At 19.9% G+C, this 15,458-nt stretch overlaps 1 protein-coding gene across 7 annotated transcripts in view; it reads right to left on the bottom strand.

Annotated features, from left to right (window-relative positions):
- LOC107994559 (uncharacterized) overlaps positions 1–15,177 on the bottom strand; it is a 95,819-nt gene extending 80,642 nt beyond the window's left edge. The window contains exons 1-2 of one of the 7 annotated variants that reach the window (XM_062081482.1): positions 14,802–15,177; positions 11,603–12,302 (exon numbers count right to left, since the gene is read on the bottom strand). In XM_062081482.1, coding sequence (XP_061937466.1) covers positions 11,603–11,707 — 105 coding nt within the window. In that variant the 5' untranslated portion in view covers positions 11,708–12,302; positions 14,802–15,177. Of the gene's footprint in view, positions 1–11,602; positions 12,541–13,960; positions 14,065–14,801 lie in introns of those variants that run through there. The other 6 variants (XM_062081478.1, XM_062081479.1, XM_062081480.1 and 3 more) reach the window with 6 other exon arrangements.
- Between the last annotated feature and the right edge of the window lie 281 nt (positions 15,178–15,458).

Here is a 15,458-nt window from a genome sequence, read left to right as displayed (position 1 = left end):
AAAACTCCTTCCAGTTAAATGGGGAGAATCACAGTTTCCAGTTTGGTTCATGAGGTACATCAATAACCAATAACATTGCAATCAGTGCTTGTCTCATGATATCCCAAGTTAGAGAAAAATTCCTTGCTTGAAATAATAATCTGTATACAAACATCTCAAAATGAATAGAAACAGAACAGCGTATCTCTCTTATTAATTTCCTCAAATTAGAATAGAGCTAATTATCATCGAATCAACAGTATTTGGAATATGTTACCTTTAAAATTGGTCCAGCTAGATTTATGTCTAAATATACAATTAAAAATGACAGACTTCTGAAAATATCATCCCTTATTCAAGCCCAAGAGAAGTCTGTGTACGATAACAGAAAAGAGTTTCTTAGGAATTTCTCCGAATAAACTGTTTATAAATCTCGCGAACAATAATGTTCTACCATTATATACTTTCATCAGTATTTACTATTTCGATGATCAATATCGTCTTTGCTTTTAACATACAGCATATTATTATCGTTCATGCAATATATATATTTTTTACATTTTCATATTTTTAAATCATTTTTTTCTAAAAAACATCATAGTATCCGATTCGATAAATTATAACTTTTACTACTAAAAACTTTTCATCATTCATTTATGAAATATACTCTACGTTAATAGTTTAACAGAATGTTTTGTTTTCATTTTCGTAATTTTGAACTGAAAATTATTCTTTTTCAATGCATAATCATGAACCAATATCCGGTTTTTTTACAGAAATAATATATATAATCATAGCGAATGTAATTTTTTTGATATTCTCTTGCACCTTTAAGCTTCTTCCATTCCTTCAAAATATTTGCATGTCTTTAACAACATTTTTTCATTTATTAAATGATCTGTTCTGTTAATCATTCTATTCTGCTCATAATACAGTATATCAGGCTCTGTGAATTATCATATTTTATTATTAATTAGATAAAATTTTAACTATAACAAGATCTCTCTATTCCGTATCCATATCTTTATTTTTGAAATATATATATCTATAATATGTATGTCTATAATAAATTTTTTCGAATTTATTTTTGCATTTATAAATTGATCCAAGATTATTTGTATTAATTGATTACTTTTCTTATCATTAACTTATATTGCAATCTTACTCTATATATCAATCTATAATAAATGCTCAGTTAATTTAATTTAAGATATAATTTAAGATAAGTTCATCAGAAAAATTTAAGCTTCAGCATCTTTTTGAATCCATAATATAGCATCCACTTCATTTTCAGATCTGAAAATCGAATATATATCAATACAGTACAGTTTCTAGTTTATTTTTTCTAGTATATAAATTTTTATTTGCCGTTTCCACAATTGATAGTTTTATACTACTGGAACAATGACAGTAATACAGTTTTTCTTCAGCCATTTTTATTTTATTCTATTTTAATTTTAGTAGACACAAAACACATCTTCACAATGAATTATAAAATTTTAAAACAATACACTTTTTACTATTTTTCAGTTTTAAATTACTCATAATAACGAAGATATTGAACTTATACTCTATTAAGAAATAATAAATTGTGAAATGATTTGATTAATAAAAATATAAATAGAATATATTTGATTAATAAGAAAAAATATATTTAAAAAGAAAATAAAAATAAACTATATTATACAAATATTATATAAATGGATGGACATCTTTGTTTTACTTTAGATTCAATACATTAGAACTCACTATGAACTAAAACTTGCATGACGTGATAATTCAAAAAAAAAAAGAAAAGACAAAATAGAATCAAAATAGCAAAGTAATTGAAAGAAAATAAAAATATAATAAAAAAATCAAAAATTATTGTGTAATTAAATAATAACACAGATAAAATATATATATTAACAACTTATAAATAGACTAAAGATTTATAATCCAATGGAAGAAAAGATACTATTATTATATTAAAAGAAAAGGAATTAAATATTATAAAGTTTATGTTAAAATTGAACACATAGTACATGATAATGTTGCATGAGGCCGTTTTTGAGAGAAGAATTTGAAGAACTTTTGGAATTATATATTTTTCTATGACTAAAAGATGAATCTGATTTTGAGATTTAGGATAATATTTTCCAGTCATGTTAATCTTAATAATCAATATCATTTTACTTGAAAAAAATTATTACAAATACTTACAGATCAATTTCCTGGAACGGCAAATTTTAAGAATGCTCATAGCTCTTTAGTTTAATTCTAGAAATTTTCCTTGAATTAGAAATGTCATTCAACTGAGCTGATCCATTCAAGAGAGCTGATCCGATGTTATCCATTTGTATCTCATTGAAAAGTTGCAATCTTGCAAAATGAGCATGAAAGGAGAGCATAGATTTGATAAAATTTAAAAAAATCAGAATTTTTTAAATCTCAGAATATTTTTAAATCATAGAATTTTTTAAATTATCGAACTTTTCGAATTCTTAAACTTTTCAATCTTTGAATTATTAAAATGTATTTGAACTATTGAATTTTGTAATCTCAAATTAACAGAACTTTTAAAACTTCGTAAATTCATTTAATAACAACTTAAATTTTCATTAACATATGAACTTTGTTTTTGATTGTTTTAAAATAGAATTTTGTTACAGCGAATTTTGTAATAAATTAAATTTATTACTATATAGTTCACAAAAAAGAGCTAATATTTTGATCTTTCGAGCCGCATATTAACTGATATTAATTAAAATTTAAAATATAAAATTTATACTGTTTACAACACAAGAATTCTAAGAACATTTTCAAAATTATCATAATCAAGTACATCTCTCTGTTTCATACTGCCGGACTCCTCAAGGATGTTTGTCTTTTGCCGATTAATGACTTTAATACTGGATTTACGAACATTAATTATGTATCTTTTTTTACTGAAATCCGTCTTTTTGACGGGTTCATATTAAAATGCAATTTTTTATAAATTATTTATTTAAAATCTAGAATATTATTATTAGAACTAGATATTATTAGAATATTATTTATTATTGTCTTCAATTCATTTTTTACATGTAAACTCTATCTTAGATGTATATTTTGGATATATATTTTCCGCATATATACTTGTTAAATTTAATGCAAATATAGTTAAACTGCAAATTGAATTGAAGCTAGTATTTTGTTCGTTGTGACGATCACTGCCCAATTTTTCAGCTACTTGAAAGAAAAAATTCGAATTTTGTTTACTTCAATTTATTATAAATTTTATTTTGATTTCTTTGTATAATAATCAGACATTGATAATTGCCAAATTTAAAAACAATTATAAAATATATTTTAAACAAGGAGCCATCTACGGAATCCTGCTTTCACAGTATTTTCTCCATTATCAGCATTTTTTGTTTCATTTTCGCTTTCAATATCTAAAATAATACGCATTCTTTTTTTTATAGTATGTATTGTGATAATTTTCATTTCCAAAATCTTTAATTTCGTTTATCAAATTCTTTCTGGCTTTCGCATAATTCGTTTATATTAGAATCCGATCCAGATTGATTTTCATTTATACTGGTTTTTATTCTTTCTTTTTATTCTTTTTATTTTTCTTATTATTCTTTTTTATCAATTCCATGTTTTTTGAAGACCTATCCATAATAATATAAAAAAATATATTTATAGGATAGATTTTGAAAATATCTTGAAAAATTCAAAAATTCAGAAATAATCTTCACTTACGAAAATAAATTTTTGTTAAGCTTTCAAATAGTACTTATTTTTTTTTTTTTTTTACAAAACGCAATGTTGAAATTATCTTTCACGTAAATCTATTTGTTATTATAAAATAATAAGATTCACTTACAAAAATCACTTCTTTTCTCTACAAAATTCATTGTTGAAGGAATTATTTGTTATTACAATTATAAACAACTTGTTTGACTAAGTATTTATTGCTAAACAATCATCATTTGCTTGGTATTGTTTTTTCTTATTCATTGTTATTTCATTTTTGTTATTTCGCAATAATTGATCTATATAAATTAACCCGTCAAATTGATTTTCGTAAAAATAGCTATACAACATCTAGAAATAATAAATATAAATGTTCCAGAGAAAACGAATAGAAATATATATTTGCTGCATTATATCATTAAAAACCAATATATAATGTTTAAAGAATAATATTTGCATATTAGAATTTTTAAGCATAAAATCGAAAACTCGTCAAATTGACGGATTCCGTAAATCTAATGTTAAAATATCTTCATGCAACGAATAAAATATCAGCTGAATTGCATCATCTTGATCATCAACACATTAAGCGCGACACATTAGTTCCTGAAGGATTGATAATGAACTTTTTATTTGATCAATATCGATCTTGATATCGAGACTGATAGTAATAAATAAAAAATGTAATTTTCCATTATGGAATTTATTGAAATAATTCATTAAAACAAAGATATAGTTTTATACATATTGTTGAAAATATTCCGATTATACATTATCTGGTGGTAACTTCCAATAATTCAATTTCATCAATGATACTCATTGAGATGATTGCAGCTCGTTGATTAAAAATAAATGTTGATTTTGAAGTGAGTCTATGTGTGATAGTACTGGTTGACCTTGCTTTCGTGATGATTGAATTTGTTGCATCTTCGCATTGTTCGTTTCCTTCATTTGTCTCATTATTATATCCCTGATTGATGATTTTAATTTTTTTGGAAAATCAAAAGATGCATGGACGGTTATGTTTGTCCCTTTCGCAGTATCAAACGTTTCTAATGGAAGAATGAGATAAATTGCGAAATTGTTTTCTGAATAAGGATTACGGTCAAAAAAACAATAACAAATTGTCTTCAAATGTCTTAAAAATTAATGTCTTAAAAATTATTCTTCAGAACGCCTGGTTTAATATTATATAATTATAACACATTTGCTAACTATTAAGTGTAGAAACGAAGAATTTTGAGATATTTGATTTATTGTTAAAAATCTAAAAACTTTCATTCAAAAATAACCTTATGTCCACATATTATAAATCAACCCTCACCAGTTTGAGATTTCAAGATTGAGTGATGCACATATATTACAAAAAATGACGATTATATGATTAACCAAATAATTAATCGAAATGTTTTAGCATTCAGAACAATATCTTTATAACTTTATGTACATCGTTTTTTTTGCAATTGAATACTTCTATCAATCCAAATTGGAATTCTTTCATCTAAATATTGTATGAGCGCATTTGCCAATTGTTTCCCAAATGCGCTCATATGGCAATATCGTAATTGATATTTTTCTTCATGTTACATCTTGGAACATAATCAAGCATTTAAAAAAAGCTCAAAAGCTAACTTTTTTTCAACAACAACAAAAACTATTATTTGATTCAATGCACTCATTTGATCAGACAGACCAATTGATCAGAAAAATCAATGGCGGTTTTTCTTGTATTATAATGACTATTTTGTTTGATAAAATTTTCTTATATTTTTATATTTATTCGTTAGAATTTTTTGTAAAAAGAACCAAAACATCTCTTTTATCTTTCTATTTCAAAACTTATAATTCTATTACTATTTTCTTTATCAATTTAATTATTATCATTTTATTTAAGTTTCGTTTATGTTATGATCTATTCGAAATATAAATATATACTTTTCTTTATTAGTTTATTCGCCAAATCCACATTGGTGTATATGTATAGTTTTTATGAAACACATTTTTACATAAATCCATTATAATATTTAATAGTATTGCATATTCTTTTTTCAGAATTTTTTCTGTGTAGATATGAAAACTGTATCCATAATCGCAGCATCTTTAATTTAAATATTTTTATGCCATATTTATATCTCTTTTGTTTCAAATATTAAATATGATTCGTCTGCGGAATAAGATTAGCGATTCGTCGATGCATAATAGTTTAATCATTACATTTTTTTTAAATTTTTATTCATTTTTTCATTTCGTCTATAATAATTTTGATTTTTGACAATTAAATGCATCAATTACTGGATTATCTATGAAATACAATGTCAATATAATTTCAAATCATTTTCTGCTCATTATTTTCCACAGGAATGTTTGAGCAAACAATGTATCCTGAAACCAATAAGATACATGGATGGGAGTTTCACTATAAAATTCCATCCATAAAATTAGAATAGATACTTTATTTTATTTTTGTTCATTGATATTTATGTAAATGTTTGAAAACTATTCTTAATTGTCAAAAAAATAAAGATTTATTTATTCATTGATGTGTTTAAATCAATAACTTTAAATAATCTAAATTAATAAATAAAATTTAAAATATAGAAATGTATAATATAATTATACAAAATTGATAAAAAATATGCAAAATTATATAAAAACATGACAAATATAAAAACATAAAAAAAATTATTATAATTGACTTAATCAAATCAAAAAGAGATAATAATCTAAATCAAGTAAAAAAATATAAAACCAAATAATGGCATAAAACAAGAAACTTAAATATTCTGAATTTAAAAAATAATACTAATTTAAATATGCAAATACTATAATATATTTAAAATTGTAAATTAATAAATATTTAGATAATGTGCCGAAATAATTAAATATTTTAGACTAAGAAAATCTAAAATACTCTATATACTGCGATTTAATACACTGCTGAACCAAAAAATGCTTCTTTATGTTTTTATAAAAAAAAATATTATTATTATTATTAAAAAACTAAGAAAAATAGATTTTATTTTTAAATAAAAAAAATTTATTTTGAAATACTAATTTTATATATATATAAATTTATTTATTAAACTACTTAAGAAATATTGAACTTTTTATTTTTTACAGTATTTTTATATAATATTTTCAGTAATTACCTTCGTATGAAAATAATATATTTTAAAGCCATATTAAATATTAAAATATTCATTCTATTATAAAATGAAATTATAAAATAAAATAAAAATAATAAAAAAATAGATAGAATTTATTTAAAAATAAAATGGAATTGATCCAAATTTTTCAATAACATTTTCATCAATATTTGAAATTTCCAAAATTTACAAGAAATTTGACAAGTATTAAATTTAAAACTATATAAAATTAAATATTAATTTTTTTTATTTTAAAAATTTTTTGACATAAAGTAATATAAAAATAAAGTAATATAAAAATGATATATATTTTTCAGTAATTATGAATCAAAATTCTTCCATTTTTTTTTTAATAATTTTGTTATATTGAATTATAAATTGTTATATTGAATTAAATTATTTTTAAATAAAAAAAGCCTTCATTCTTTCAGTATTTTATTCATCTTTATCGTATTTGGGCTAATCAAATAATTTTATGATTTATTATATAATTTATAATAATATATATAACATTATATTATTTTTAAATTTTTGTTTTATTTTATTATTATTATTTTGCATTTTTCTTTTTATCATTATATTAATATATAATTATATTATATATTATCATATATATTATAATATAATATATCGTTATATTAATATGTAAAGAAACAATATAGAGTCTCTTTTAATTAATTCCTTATCGATATATCAAGTTTTTATAATTATTTTTTTCAAATAGTTACAATCTTTCTTGTATTTAAAATTCTGAAAAATTCTATAATCATTAAATAAATTAAATTATGTTGATAATAAATATTTATTTTAGAAAGTCTTGGTTTGAAAATTATATTTTCTTTTTATATATTTCAATTTAATATTCAATTATTTCGTATAATAAAATATCGTATATTTCAATTACAAAAAACTTGCCAAAAATCCAAGATCTTATTTTTTTTAGTTCCATTTTTAAAAGATTTTTAAAATAAGATCAATCTATAAAATTAATTTCTATTTTGAAAATTTATTAAAATCCCATTGTTCAAAGACAATAAATTAAAAAATGAAATTAGAAATTGATCTAGTGATCGCTTCTTATATATCAATCTTAATTTTTGCAATTTATTTAGTCAATTTAATATATTCAAATTAATTTTTTATGACTTATCGATTCAAACTATTGCAATTCTTTTCTATAATTACTTAAATATATTCATCTTTTTAAAATAATTTTCTTAAAATGTTTTAAATCATTTAAACCATTTATTTAACGTGAAATTTATAATTATTTATAAATCTAATTATTTCCATTTCTTAATAATATGTACTACTTAAATAATCAATTGTTTTTTATTAATCGATATTAGATAATAAAGTATATTAATAATAAAGTATACTAATGAAAAATGAAATTAGAAATAATTGATAAAAATTTTTTTTTAAATTTTTATAAAATTTATAAATAAATAATTATAATAACTTGATATATCGATAAGGAAAAAGAAAAAAGTAGACATTATATATAATTACATATAATTACATTACATATAAATGATTTTATTTAAACATAAATGAAGAAAATCCAAATATTATAACATTTATATTTTTTAAATTTTCTTAATATTAAGAGATTGAATAACATAATATGACATAAAGAAGCTATTTAAAAGAATTTAAAATTAAAAAAAATGAAAAATTTTTCGAAATGCAATGTTTTTTTTTTTGAATTTGTGATTATAAAACTATGTTTCTTTAAATTTGTAATATAGTTCTATACAAATATAATAGAAATATAATAAAAATATCTATAATAGAAATATAATAGAAATGTATAATAGAATAAAAAAAGATGATAACAAATGAAAATTCTGATTCTAAAGAATTTTGAAAAGATAAAACATATAATAAGAGAATTATAAAAATATTAATCAAATATAACGTATATTGGATAAGTTATAAGAAATTTTTGATTTTAAATGATTAGTTTAAAACAATAAATGCATCAAATACAAAATTTTAAATATTAACTTGTAATTAAAAATTTATATTTACATTGTAGAAAAATACTATCAAAAATATTAACAACATTATTCGATAATATTATTAAACTTTAATCTTTTCTTTTTTCAACTTTATAATTTTCAATAGACATTTCTTATAGATTTTAATATGATAATAATGTGATATATTTATAAATTATATATTTTCAAATGATTTGCAAATCCCAGTTTTCAGAAAAATCAATTTTAGAAAAAATTGTAAATTTTCAATTTTGAAAATGTATTGTATTTGTTATGTTCATAATTTTCAGCATTAAATACCATAAAAATCTATCAATGTAATACAACGTTATAAATTGGGTTATAGATTATATGTATATAATATTTGCTCATTCTAGAATTGTTATAGGAAAATAAAATTTGCTAATTGATGAATTGTTACCTAATTTTTTACATAAAAATTTAATATTTTTTTGATCTCAAAGAGTTTCAACGAAATCATTACTTATACAACATTGGAAAAAATTAAAAAATATCATTCTCAGATTTTAATTAAACAATGTTTTTACAATAATATTTATTTATCCATGACACGAAATGATTTGTGAACTTTCCCGAATATATATAAATGATATAAGTATTAGATCAATAGATTATTATATATTATATAATATTCAAATTTATTTAATAATGATCAAAGTTAGAATACATACATATTTTAAGTCAAAACATATTTTAAGTTAATATTTTTTAAATTTATTTTAAAAACTAGAAGTTTAGGAGAAAATTTTAAAAATATAAATTTGTTTCAAAAACTAAGAATCTAAGAAAAAATTTAATCATATTACACGATAGAGCAAATCTTTCTGTTAAATAAAACATTGAGAAATATATAAAATCATTTTATTTTTTTATTATTTTGCTTTAATTTTGAAATATATACTTTAAATGTTAAAAAAAATAAATATATTTTGAAAATGTTTAATTTTAAATGTTTTAATTTTAATCATTATTTAAATATTATTTAAATATTTATAATGAAATAATTAATAAGATATCAGTCCTCTATTTTAATAATTATTTATATTATTTTATTAGGAGAATCTACAGAAATAATTGAATAAATATTATTTAAGAATTTATTAGTTAAGAATAATTGAATAAATATTATTATAAAAACATAATACTTTATAATTTATATAAAAAAAATTTCAAATTTAAAAATTTATAATTTTTTTTATTTTTTTAAATTGGTTTTTAAAAACTATTTTGGAAAAAGAATTTACAGATTTATATTCAGTACATTAAAATCTATTAAAAATTATAATCAGACACATATTAAAATAATTAATTATAGAAAGCAATTAATTGCGATAACAAATAATAATATATTTATTCGAAAAAACTATATTTTTAATTCTGTTATAAGTTACTTGATAACAAAATTAAATTAATAATTTTTATAAATTTTTACAAATTTTTTATCTTTTTCTTTTATCCTTTCTTTTAATAAATCTTCGTTAAAATAAAAAGTTCTTTAAAGAAGTTCATAAATAAATGGATTTCAGTTTGATATCATTTATTTTAATATCTTTTTTCATTTTCCTATAAAGAAATTATTAAAAAATTAATATTATTTGAAAATAATCTTTAAATTAAAAATCATTTGTATTATATATTTTTTTAATTTTGCAAATTATTCTTTTATGACATAATCCCCTATTTTTTTTTTAAATAAATGATAGCAAATTACAACCTATACAAATTTTATATGGATGAACAATCTTTCTTATAAAATTTGCTATGTCAGAAATTCAAAAAAAAATCAGATTTAAAGAACTATTACATTTTTTAATTACAATGGAATTAAAAAAATAAAAAAAAAGTTTTTGCCAATATTTTTTTATTTTTTTTATTTCTTCAATTTTTAATGAAAAAATAATAAAAATTTTTTTGGATATTAATTATATATATTATAAAAATAATTACTCTGAGCAAGTTAAGAAACAAAAAAGAAAATTTTGTCAAAAGAAGATTTATATATAACATAAATTCTAAATTTTAAAAGCAATAATCCAACATATATATATATATACACGAATGCTCAAAGATATCTACATTAATTTATTTGTTTTTAATATAATATAATTTAAATTATTAAATTAAAGATTTATATTTTACATTTTCTTATTATATATTAAAATTGAATATATAAAAATATATAATAATTGATTTTCATAAAAGTAATAAATAATGAAAATAGGATAAATATGTCTATTTAAATTTTTCATCTATAAAATTATATTATCTTTATTTATAAAAAAAATATAAACTTAATAACATTTTTAAAATTTTTAAAATAATCATTGAAATTCTAAAAATTTAAAATCAAATGAAATTAAAAAAATAAAAGAAAATTAATCAATAATATATCTAATATTTTTGTTTTAATAATATTTTATTACAAAATATTGAATTTAATTTTTAATGTATAAATTATATTTAAATTAAAAAACAATTGATCAATAATTTCTATAATATATTCAATATTTTTGTAAAATAAATTTTAGTATTGAAATGTAAAAAAAATTAAAAATTAACTTTTTCCATATTTATATTAAATAATTAAATAAATAAATAATAATAATAATATAAATAATAATAATTCATTCATTTTATATAGAATGCGATATTTAAAATTTCAAAAAAATATTAACGAATTTTCGTTATATACATAAAGCTTATAAAAAATAATAATTGCAATTTACGTACCTGCGATCTATTAAGCTGATTACTTCTTGCATTATCAATTGTTGCACCGCTTACTGCGACGACACTAATAGGCCTCGGGGCATTCTCGGATAGAGCCCCGGCCATCGTACGAGTCTGAACATCGGACTCCAGGATGTAATGCGCTTCTCTTCTTTTTTCCACAACCTTTATTATCGCACTTAATTCAAAACCACACTATTCACGCTCTTCTTTTTTTGTTCTTTCGCTTTTTATTTCCTCTTCTTTATCCTTTTTCTTCTATTTCCTTATTATTGTCCTGTATCCTATTCGTTTATTATTGTATCTTTATCATATCTTTACCGTATCTTTATTGTATCTTTATTGTATCTTTATCGTAGTATATTTTTATCTTTTTCTTTTCTCCGTTTCAATTCAGTATTCTTTTATTATATATTTTTTTCTTTATTTATTCTGTACAATTCGCTTATTATCTATTTATTGTTTTTCGTTTATCTCTTTCATATTTTTCCGTTATTATTTTTTATATATCTCTTTCTTTGTATCACAAATTTACCCCTTCTATTGTTTCTTATATTATTTCTAATAACGATGTAAATTTTTTTCTACTTGCATCTTTACAGATATTTTTCTTGTCCTTTGACTTTTAACTATTGATATTTTTATTTGTTTTTCGTTCTCCATTCGTGATTCTCTGTTCGTTAATGCTCACTATCAGTATCTAAAAATCACAATTCTTATGTTTTTGTAAATACTGTTTTTATATTCTACGTATTTTAATCCTTTTATTTTTCGTCGTTTTTTTTATTTTCTTTCTATGTTTTTTAGTTATATATCTTTAAATATTTTGTTCGTATTCTTTTTCTTATTAGTCTGTAATCTTGCAATTCTTTTCATTAATAATGAAAAAATGAACCCGTAATGCAATGAAATTTTTTTTTCAGAATATTTATAACCAACTGACGATAAAATTAACAATGATTAATTAATTTGATTGAAATTATTACTCAAATCATATGAAATATGTAGAAGTATGTATTTTATAGATATTTTTTATAAAATAAAATTTGAAACATAAATATTCGATAAATTAATGAAGAAAAATTTTTTTTCATGATAAAAGTTCAAAGAAAAAACGAATTAATAATCCTGGCTGCTTTTTATTAAGCCATGTAAAAAATCGTGAAATCGTAATATACGATTCAATTTTTCCCGCTATCAATTTCGTTTTACTTTTTCTATTATTTCTTATCAACATTTCGATTATTTCTTATGAACATATGTATAAAATTTGTCAATAAAAAATGTACTATGATAATATAAATTTTTTTGCTTCTCACATATTCTGATATAAATAAGGAAAATAAGTACATAAAGTAAAATTTATTCAGAGAAATTTATTGTATGAGATCGATCGCATGTGAAAATATCCAATGTATTGAAATATTTATAGATAAGACATATTAATATAATATAAAAAATAATATTATAAAGATAATGGAAAATTATTTGGAAATTAAAATTTTATTGATAAGCTTTTTATTATATGTATATATTATAATAAAAACTTTTTAATCTAAAAATTTTTGAAAATTTTTAAGAAGAAATTATAATATTTATGATTTATAAAAATCACATTTTAATTATCAAAATTTAAGCTTTATTTTTTAATAATAAAAAACGAATAAAATAAAGAAATGCATTTCATACATTTTAAAAATACAAAATAAATATAAAATTCACTTTTTTTGTAATTTTCACTATTCAATTATTTTTATTATTATTTTTATCTTTTTACTTTTATTATTTTATTCTTACTTAGAGTAATTCAAATTAAAATTTTTTTTTTAATTTTTATTGCCAAATTAAAATCTTTCTTTGAATTTTATTATAGTATAATAATATATACTATAATAAAATATATATATATACTATATATATACTAATATATACGAAAAATAAATAAGAAGTTTAAAAAACAATAATAAATTTTTTAATAATATTTGAAAATATATTTCTTTCGTTTTTATCATTTTACATATAATATGATATTATTGCAATTTATTTATTAATTATATTATTAATTTACAGATAATATAATATTAAAAAGTTGAATCAAAATAAATTCGATCGAATTATTCTCAAAATTTGATTATAGGATTAAGAAAATTATTTGTAGAAATCAAGGATAAAGTTTATTTGATTTCAAAACTAAATTTTACTTGAGACAAGATTATTTTGTTCTTATTTTCTAAAAATTTCATAAGCGAACAACGAATCGATCTCGACATAATATTACAGGAACAAAATTTTCGTAATAATTTAATATAGTATATTTTTTTTCCATAATGAACATTGACGATGAAACTCGTAACTGACCTGAAACTAACTGTATGGAAACGTTTACGTTGCAAATTATCATCGCGCTTGCGACCGACCGTTTTGAAAAACGGTACTTCTCGCGCTTGTATGTTTCTACATCTTCCCAATAATTGTGAATATGGCATAATAACTAAAAATTTATCATTGAAATTTCTGTTATTAATAAATATTTATAAAATTTATGTCTATTCACGCCATTTAAAATTTTTTCTTTTTAATTTAAATCTAAATTATTCAAATCTAATATAATCTAAAATGTACTATTTCAATAATTTAAATTATTCCAAAAACTACATATCATAATTTTATATTGTTGTGATATATTTTTATAATTTTATAATATATTTAATAAATACAACATATATTAAAATTTATTTCCTTTACTTTAATAATAATTTAATACTTTAATAATAATAAGATGATATAAAATAATAATTTTGCATTTCTGTTATTAAAAAAATTAAAATCAGATAAAATAACATAAATAAATAGTTTAAGAGGAAAAATTGTTAAAGAAAAACATTTTCATTTAACAATTGTTCAAATCTTTTAAATATTAAATATAAAATATTTCTAATAGATAGCTTTTTATTATTTTATTGATATTTTAGATAAAATATATTATTATTATTATTAATTATTTGAATTAAAAACATTAATAAAAAAACTATGATGTTCAACAATAATTAAGTATTTAATTATAAATAATAAAAATTATTGATAGCAAAATGTATGCTAATGCTATGCACACATATATATACAGTTTTGAAACAACATATCACATTTGAAGATGCGTTCAACACTTTCACAATGAAAACAATAGAAAAATCCTTTTAACCTGACTTTTAAATCACTCTAAGTCAGTAGGAAAACCTTGACGATCTGTTTAAAAAAAAACATTTATACGAAACGATCTCGTGGCAACCAGTAAAAGCTAGTATGGAAGGTAGTCGAGTAGAAAGAAGCTATCCTTTACCTCGAATCACGCGCGGTCACACCTTGCACTAGTTAATTTAATTTTTAAACAAACTAATCACATTTAATAAGTTTAATAATTAGTTTTTCCACATTTCTACACATAATTTACACTAATGTCTATAAAAAAAATAGGTCGAAACATGATATCATGATTTTACAAAAAATAAATCTAAAAACGACACATCTTGAACCGCGATAGCGGCACCACTGGTGCACAAAGTGTAGAACTTGTCCTGTACAAGCTATACAAAGTGCAAAACGTCACGAGCGCACTCATGCAGCTAAAAATTGAACTTGCCAGTGAGAGCATTACCAATCCTTTTTCAGTTCCATTTGAAAGCGAATAAACTTTTACATTGTGTATTAGATCGAAAAAATTTATTGAAAACAAGGAAAAATCATGAAGAAGATTTGAAGAAAAAACAAAAATAAAAATTGAGCAAAATGATTTATCTTAATTTTTTTTTAATAAATGAACTTTTAATTATTAATAATTTTCTATTATGATTTTTAATAT

The sequence above is a fragment of the Apis cerana genome, linkage group LG11 (genome assembly GCF_029169275.1).
Source record: "Apis cerana isolate GH-2021 linkage group LG11, AcerK_1.0, whole genome shotgun sequence".
Classification (NCBI taxonomy): domain Eukaryota; kingdom Metazoa; phylum Arthropoda; class Insecta; order Hymenoptera; family Apidae; genus Apis; species Apis cerana.
The sequence above is the reverse complement of the archived record's forward strand: the minus strand, read 5'-3'. Positions and strand labels throughout refer to the sequence as shown.